Below are 7,245 nucleotides of genomic sequence, written 5' to 3' on the forward strand. Positions count from 1 at the left end.
GTATTTCTCACATGGATACATTGAATTCTTATCGAAAGAAAAAGATCTACTGGCAATTCCAATTTATGCATCATTTCCATGACTAATACCTTGCAATACCCATTTTCCCTCAGTTTTATGAGCAACCAAACAAGGCAGAATGAGAAACACAATGTTACAAGTTCAAAACCACAATAATTCAGTAAATCATGATAAGATACAACATGCACTACTCACAATTGAACATGGCATCGAGAAACAGTGAAAAACAAATAAATTGTCAGAAAAGAAACGCTAACACTATCAGCTTCTGAAGAAATCAATGTCAACTAGAATACGAGAATGCGAGATATGATAAAGCTAATTTATTAAAAATTTAGTATTACAAGAGCTTTAAAATTTATTTAAAATATCAACTAGAAACCAATGTACTTGTACCACATTTACTTTGCTATGGAACATTGTGAATTTGTGGAATGAGTTGGATCAGAAAACAGGGATGCCCAAATGATGGCATGTCATCATGAATGCTTGTTCAGGCCAAGGAAGAAACGGTGTTTTCTCCTCTTAGAATGTCTCCCAGAACCTTTTGAGACAACATAAGGTAAAAAATGTACCTGCAATACACATCATAACATCTCAGGAGGAGGAATTCTTCATGTTTATAATTTACATGCTGCCAGCTGCTAGACATTATAGACCCAGTAATCGTAAATGAGGGCCAAATTTCTAGATCAATTTTAAGTTGGGATTCCTCTTAACAATATTTATAAAAGCCTATGTGGGATGATGGATTCCCATAATTCATTAGCATATGAAGCTTGTTTAAGTTGATATTCGCAAGGTCAATGGATGTTAAGGCTCCAAGGTGAGATCATAAGCAGGAAACGAGCAAAGACTGATCATAAAAAAAAATAATAATAATAAATTCCAGAAAAGTGAAGGGGCCATATACAACACCTGAGAATTATTTCGAACACCAAAATCCTGAAGTGCAGCGCCATCATTAAAGAGCTTCTCATTGTGGTGTGCTAGGCAGAAATTAGCCCAAACGTGCCTCCTATAACCACAAACAAAGTAAACATTAAAAGGAAAAAAATAATAATCCTCAAAAACAGAACTTTATAGTAAACGTAATTGCTCTGAATTATTTTTTTTTTCTCTAATACATCAAAATGCCACCAATTAATGTGAGGGTGGTTCTGGCCAAAAAAAAAAGTGAGGGTAGTTTAAGAGCAAAAACAAGATGATAAACCATGAAATGTGTCGATGCCCCATCTTGGATTGCTCTAACTCAATCACTTTCTTCTCGATTGCGAGCTTCAAGTCTTTCACCGTGGCTGAATTCATCACTGCAACATCTTCAAATTCCAAGGAAAGCCAATCCAAACAAGTACTGACTTTAGTTTCAAACACAAATTCTATGTGGCTGAAGGCCTGCCTAGCTCTGTGTGTCTGTGTGCGCGAGAGAGAGAGCATATGAAGCGTACCGAAGAAGGTTCCATCTAATTTGAAGATAGAGATACACATGGCACTCCCCAGTTCAAGGTTGATTAGGATATCGACATTGGACAAACTGGGTTCCTTAGGGACATCGGCGAGAATTGGATCGTCAAGGAGTGCAGCCAGTGTTGAAAGTAACGCCACTTTCTTCACGTATTTGCTGTTATATCCCAGCACTTTCCCTTCCTCCTTCGCCCCTGACTCCATTCGTACACTATGCTGATGCTAATCGCCCAAAACCAAGCGGAAAGGGTACTGGTTGCCGATATGCTTCACTGGATTTTGGAAATTCTAAGTCAAATACTTTGATTAATGAGGATTGCCCAACCCAAGAGTAAGAGCTTTTATTTGAATAGTATTGCAAAACCCTACTTTCTTATTCTAATATGGAAAATAAAAATATGACATCAGAATATTCTAATTTATTAGGAAAGTTATATTTAAAGTAATAAAGAAATTTTAAGAAATAAAAAATAGAACCAAATCCCAACAAAATCAGTATCATCCTCTAAAATAAACACGACATAATACTTTCTTATTCTAATATGGAAAATAAAAATATGACATCAGAATATTCTAATTTATTAGGAAAGTTATATTTAAAGTAATAAAGAAATTTTAAGAAATAAAAAATAGAACCAAATCCAAACAAAATCAGTATCATCCTCTAAAATAAACACGACATAATACTTGTGTTGGGATGCGCCAGGTTAGTAACACAAATGCTCTGTTGTAGTTTTCCTCTCTAAGTTATGAAAGGATATATGGTGATGGATGAGAATATGCAATCCATTTTCTTAGTATTATCGTTCGTTTGTAGGATGAACCTTGTGCATAAAAAAGGAGATGTTCCATTACCTAACGGGAATTTCTTCAAACCATTTATATGCGACAAAAGTTATTCACTGACGACAGCCATTTTAAAGTATGCAGCTGTGGGCTTGAGAGCTGAAATGAAGGAAACTATGTAAGGCAAACCCTAAACCCAGGGATATCTCAGTTCATCGTTAACCCATAGTGGTATATCCCGGCCTGGGTATATCACATTCTAGGAATATCCCAATTCCCCACTTTTTTTTTCCTAATTCTCTATACCTTCTTTGTCTTTAATTTCTCAAAAAAAAAAGTAATTTAAAGAAGGTATTAATTACCATAAATGTTACCGTTGTCATATGGGATTTAGAAAATTCTCTCTCTTCCATTCATAGCTTCCTCATTTCTTCACCTATTCATCTACCTCTTTAAATTTATTTTCCTTTTTTATTTCCCCTTTTATTTTCTGTTGTTTTTCCATTCTTTGATCTCTGTTAATCCTCTCTTTTGTTTTCTTTATTCTCTTTCCCTTCCTTTCTTGTCCTTTCGTAAGAAACCCTAGACACTTCCACGCCATCAACACCTTCCGGCGTCTTACCTCCCATTATTCGAAATTTGAATCCTCAAATCTATCGCTTCTATCCATACCACCCCATTTAAGGTTTAGGGTTTAGGGTTTAGGGTATGTGATTTAATTCCTGATCACATACCATCTCAGAAATATGCAAAAGGAAATGAAGACATAAAGTAAGAAATGCAGTTCCCTTTTCATGAATGTCAACACAATGACAGAACAGTGCAGGATATAACAAACCTTGTTGGCGTAACTGATACCCATGTTTGCCCAAGCACGCACATAGTTTGGCTTCAAATCTAGTGCCTAAAGATCCAGATATAGACCAAAAGACTAAATTCAATAGTGCTGAAAATATGGCCACCACAGGCAAAGGGAAGTTTATCATCAAATAGTTTTAAATGGACAATCTCAATAACAGAGGCTAAACAAATCAAACTGCATATGCAAGATCTGAATGCATTAAAAACAGGAATTTTGAAAGATATGATCAAGGGTATATGTAAATTGAGGAAGTGCGTAATCAAATAATCTAAATTAACCAATAGCTCCAAGAAATCAAATAACTAATTACATGGAGCTTAATAGAAGAGCTAGTTTGTCTTCTAAGGTCCAACTAGGTGCAAGATGTTATTTGGAGAATCTTTTTAGCAGCCTAAGGTTACAAAGATGGAGCAAGTAAATAATTCAACCCTATAAGAGAGCTGTATAACACACCAATGCATCACTTTACCATTGAAAGATAAGAAAGAAGAGAAATAGAGGAAAAGATGATGCAACCCATATGAGTTTGGCACAAAGAAGATTGACATGTTGGGTTATCACATGTTTTGCATTTCTTTATACCATCCTTTCAATTGATTAAGCACAAGCCAAGTCCTAGGCACACTTTTTTGTATAGAAGCAAAAAAGCCCCCCTGATTCAAGAAGCAAAAATTTACATATTCACCTTAATTTACTCAAAAAAGTGCCTTTTTTACATCTTGCACCTCAAATGGTTCAGGTAGTTATAGCACCCTTGCCAACATTGTCAACACCTTCATAATTCATTTTTTTTTATTCTGGCCTAACATGCAAAATAGTGAGAAACACACCATACAATTTGTGATCCTTAGTAAAATCCTTGTACTCATATATTTTGAATTTCACACGTTACAGGTACTCCAACTTAGTAAAGAAAACCCCAAAATTTTAGGAGAGGGAAAATAAATTTTTAATTATAAAAAAAGTAATTATGAAATCAACATATCAGGTGGTATACAGATAGGCCACCACTATTCAAGGGGGAATCATGAAGAGGCAACCTGTTGATAAGCTAATATTGCATCAGCACTCTGCACACTGTTGGCTTGTGTTACACCAAGCTTGTTCCAAAGAGAATAATCATTAGGTTTAAGTTTCAAAGCAGTTTTGAAAGATGCAATGGCCTTATCATTTTCACTCGACAAATTATACAGAACACCAAGGACAATGTGTACATCAACATCCTCAGGAGACATCTGAGCAGCTTCATTGAATAATCTAGCAACCTGTATGGCAGAAAACACTTCGATTAACACCAGAATATAACAATAACATTTACAAATGTAATGTTAGAGATAAGCATCTAGTAATTCACCGTATGTAACACTCTAAGTCCAAAATATAATCACTGCAGTCATGGAAATCATATGCAAAAAGACACTCTTGTAATCACAGCATTCACAACATAAGCAAACTATCCCACAGTAACATTAGAGGAAGCGGCTTACACTCAAACCAATAAACCCTAAAACCCTAAAGACAAAGGTGAACTAAAGATTCATAACTGAAATGACTCTACGATGAAGAAAAGGATTTCATATATTTTACAGATCAAATAAGTAAAATAAAAATCTGCAGTTCATGCTTTGAAGGAAATAAGTATCATAGTGCATGGTTATTCAATTTATTTTAGGGCTCCAAATCAAAAAAAATACCCAACAACAGAACATATCAAAAAAAAACTAATGCAAACTACTACAAAAACAATAATTATTATTAAGGAACAAATGGGAAGGGAAAGAAAGTTGTGAAAAGGGTTAATAGCGAGATTTCAAAAATCTTTTTCTAAAGAGTTCTGGTTCTCCGTCACCATCTTCAGTTGGCGTTGGTATGCGGTGAAACGGCAGAGAAGCGGGTGGGAGTGTTTTTCTGGCCTGCCTTTAACCAAATCTAAAAAAGAATAAGAAAAAATTGAAAAGAGACAGAGAGGAGAAAGACGAAGGGGGGAAAAGAATCGGCTAGGGAGCTATGGAATGAAGAGAGATATAAAATTGGACTGATAACAACGGTAACATTTATGGTAATTAAAACTTTCTTTAAATCACTAATATCTTTTAGGGGAAATTAAAGAAAAACAAAAAAGAAATGTTAGAAAAAAAAAGCGAAATAGGATTTAAATATTTATCTGGATAAATATATGCATATATTTTACATTTTTAATATTTATAGAATTAAAGGATTTATTTAATATCAATTTTTTTAATATATTTTAAAACTAATTAGGATTAAGTAGAGTTTTCCTATTACTTCAATAAAATTAAGTACGATTCTTAGGCATTTCAAACTAAAAAATGTAAATTTTATTATTACTCATATATTTTTAATTTACATACTTTAAATTTTTCTAATAATTCATAAATAATTTTATTATTAAAAAATTTAATAAAATATATATTTAAAAATATAAAAGAGAATATAACTTAAAATTTTGAACTATAAAAATAAATAAATATAATTATCTACTTAAAAACAAAGTGATTTAAATTTACTACTTATAAATTTTAAATTGAATTACATTATTTAATTAATAATTAGAGTTACCTACATATTAAATTGAATTAAACTTGATAAATAGATAATATTTTTCTTAAAGTAAACTTAACCTTTCAACTTTGAAATCTATTTTTTATATAATATAAAATTTATAAAAATAAATAAATAATATATTTATTAATTAAATAAAATTAGAGCTAATTCAATAACTTTTTCTTGCAAAAAACTGACTCTTAACCATCAAAATAAAAATAGTTACCATATTAATTCTTTCTGCATAAATAAAAACAATAAAATAGAAATTCAAAGTACAGTAGACACACTATTATTATTATTTTTTGTTAATGAATTTGATCAAAAAAATTATTAAGGAAACTCCCCCTACTACCTTTTTATCTTGAAAATAGCATAACAAGATTTGACCTTTAAAAAAGTTATATTTAATTTTTATAAATTGAAGATACAATCCTTTTTAAATATTACTATATAATGTGCTTAGACCCAGATAAAATTAAGCCTCTTTTTCCAAAGTTTTATTTTACTTAAGTCCTGATGGTTTTATTTGTTTTTGCATTTTAATAACAACCCAATACTTTTCTTCAAAAAAAAAAACCCTAAAACCAACATCGAGATATCCTTCGAATAGGCTATAACCAAGCCAAGATATCCATTTATGGGATATTCCCAAACTGAGATATCTCTGAATAGGATATCCCTACCTAGAATAAGAGTGACAAGTAGTCCAATTCATGGAGATATTCCTCATCACATTTGCTCTCCCTCCCAGAATAATAAGATAAATAAGATACTCAAATAGCTATCCTAGTTTGAATGAATAAACAACAAAATTTAATGCATTAATAATCATGGGAGAATTTTTTGAAAATTGAGTGAACTTAAAAGCTAAGGTTGAGACGGGCTCAACCCAAAAACTAAAATTTTGAAAAACCTCAACCCGTGCATATTAAATTTTTTATATATAATTTTTTTAAAAACCCCAAACCGGGATAGATCCAAGCCGGGATAGCAACAAATTGGTGTAGCCCAAAATCGGGATATCCAACCCTAGGATATCCCTCAAATGGGATATCGCTGCCAAGAATAAGTACAAGAAGTGGCCCGGTCCAAATAAGAAAAAAAGCTAAACCAGACACTAAAACTACCAAACCAGGCACTAATACTAGTGAACCGAGACAGCATAGAAGTGAGATATACCCGGAGTAGCCTATTCACTTAAAAGATTACAACTCAATTTCCCTTCATATAAGACTAAATAACACAGATAAATATAATTCTATCTTTAACCAAAATCAAAGTATTTTCACCACATGCATATATCAATAATCACACAAAACTTCCCATGCAGCTGACATACAGAGATACCATGGTTCTACCTAAAACTTCCAATCAAAATCCATTTGCAAATCATACCCAACAGAACTAGGACAATACCAACTATTTTAAAGAAAATATACCCAATACTTACTGACTAATGCAAGCACCTAGCAGTATGAAAAAGAAAACATATATTCATACACGAATCATGACAATCTCCACCGTATATGATCATGAAACCCAAA

The 7,245-nt window shown here is 32.4% G+C and overlaps 1 protein-coding gene across 11 annotated transcripts; it reads right to left on the reverse strand.

The window, feature by feature from the left end:
* Positions 1-329: 329 nt before the first annotated feature.
* On the reverse strand, positions 330-5,265 carry LOC121204822 (U11/U12 small nuclear ribonucleoprotein 25 kDa protein). Of its 11 annotated transcripts, none has more exons than XM_041075461.1 (7): positions 4,174-5,253; positions 3,110-3,175; positions 2,341-2,430; positions 1,470-1,757; positions 1,235-1,340; positions 940-1,039; positions 330-596 (listed from the first exon to the last, which is right to left on the reverse strand). In XM_041075461.1, exons 4-7 carry the CDS (start codon positions 1,687-1,689, stop codon positions 501-503), a joined length of 522 nt encoding a protein of 173 aa, XP_040931395.1. In that variant the 5' UTR covers positions 1,690-1,757; positions 2,341-2,430; positions 3,110-3,175; positions 4,174-5,253; the 3' UTR covers positions 330-500. The 11 variants fall into 11 exon arrangements, with proteins under 11 accessions (XP_040931395.1, XP_040931394.1, XP_040931391.1 ...); XM_041075460.1 differs by lacking the exon at positions 2,341-2,430 and having other exon boundaries at positions 4,174-4,398; positions 4,983-5,205; XM_041075457.1 differs by having other exon boundaries at positions 1,235-1,757; positions 4,174-4,398; positions 4,983-5,188.
* Between the last annotated feature and the right edge of the window lie 1,980 nt (positions 5,266-7,245).

Source organism: Gossypium hirsutum, chromosome A08 (genome assembly GCF_007990345.1).
Source record: "Gossypium hirsutum isolate 1008001.06 chromosome A08, Gossypium_hirsutum_v2.1, whole genome shotgun sequence".
In the NCBI taxonomy this organism is placed as follows: Eukaryota; Viridiplantae; Streptophyta; class Magnoliopsida; order Malvales; family Malvaceae; genus Gossypium; species Gossypium hirsutum.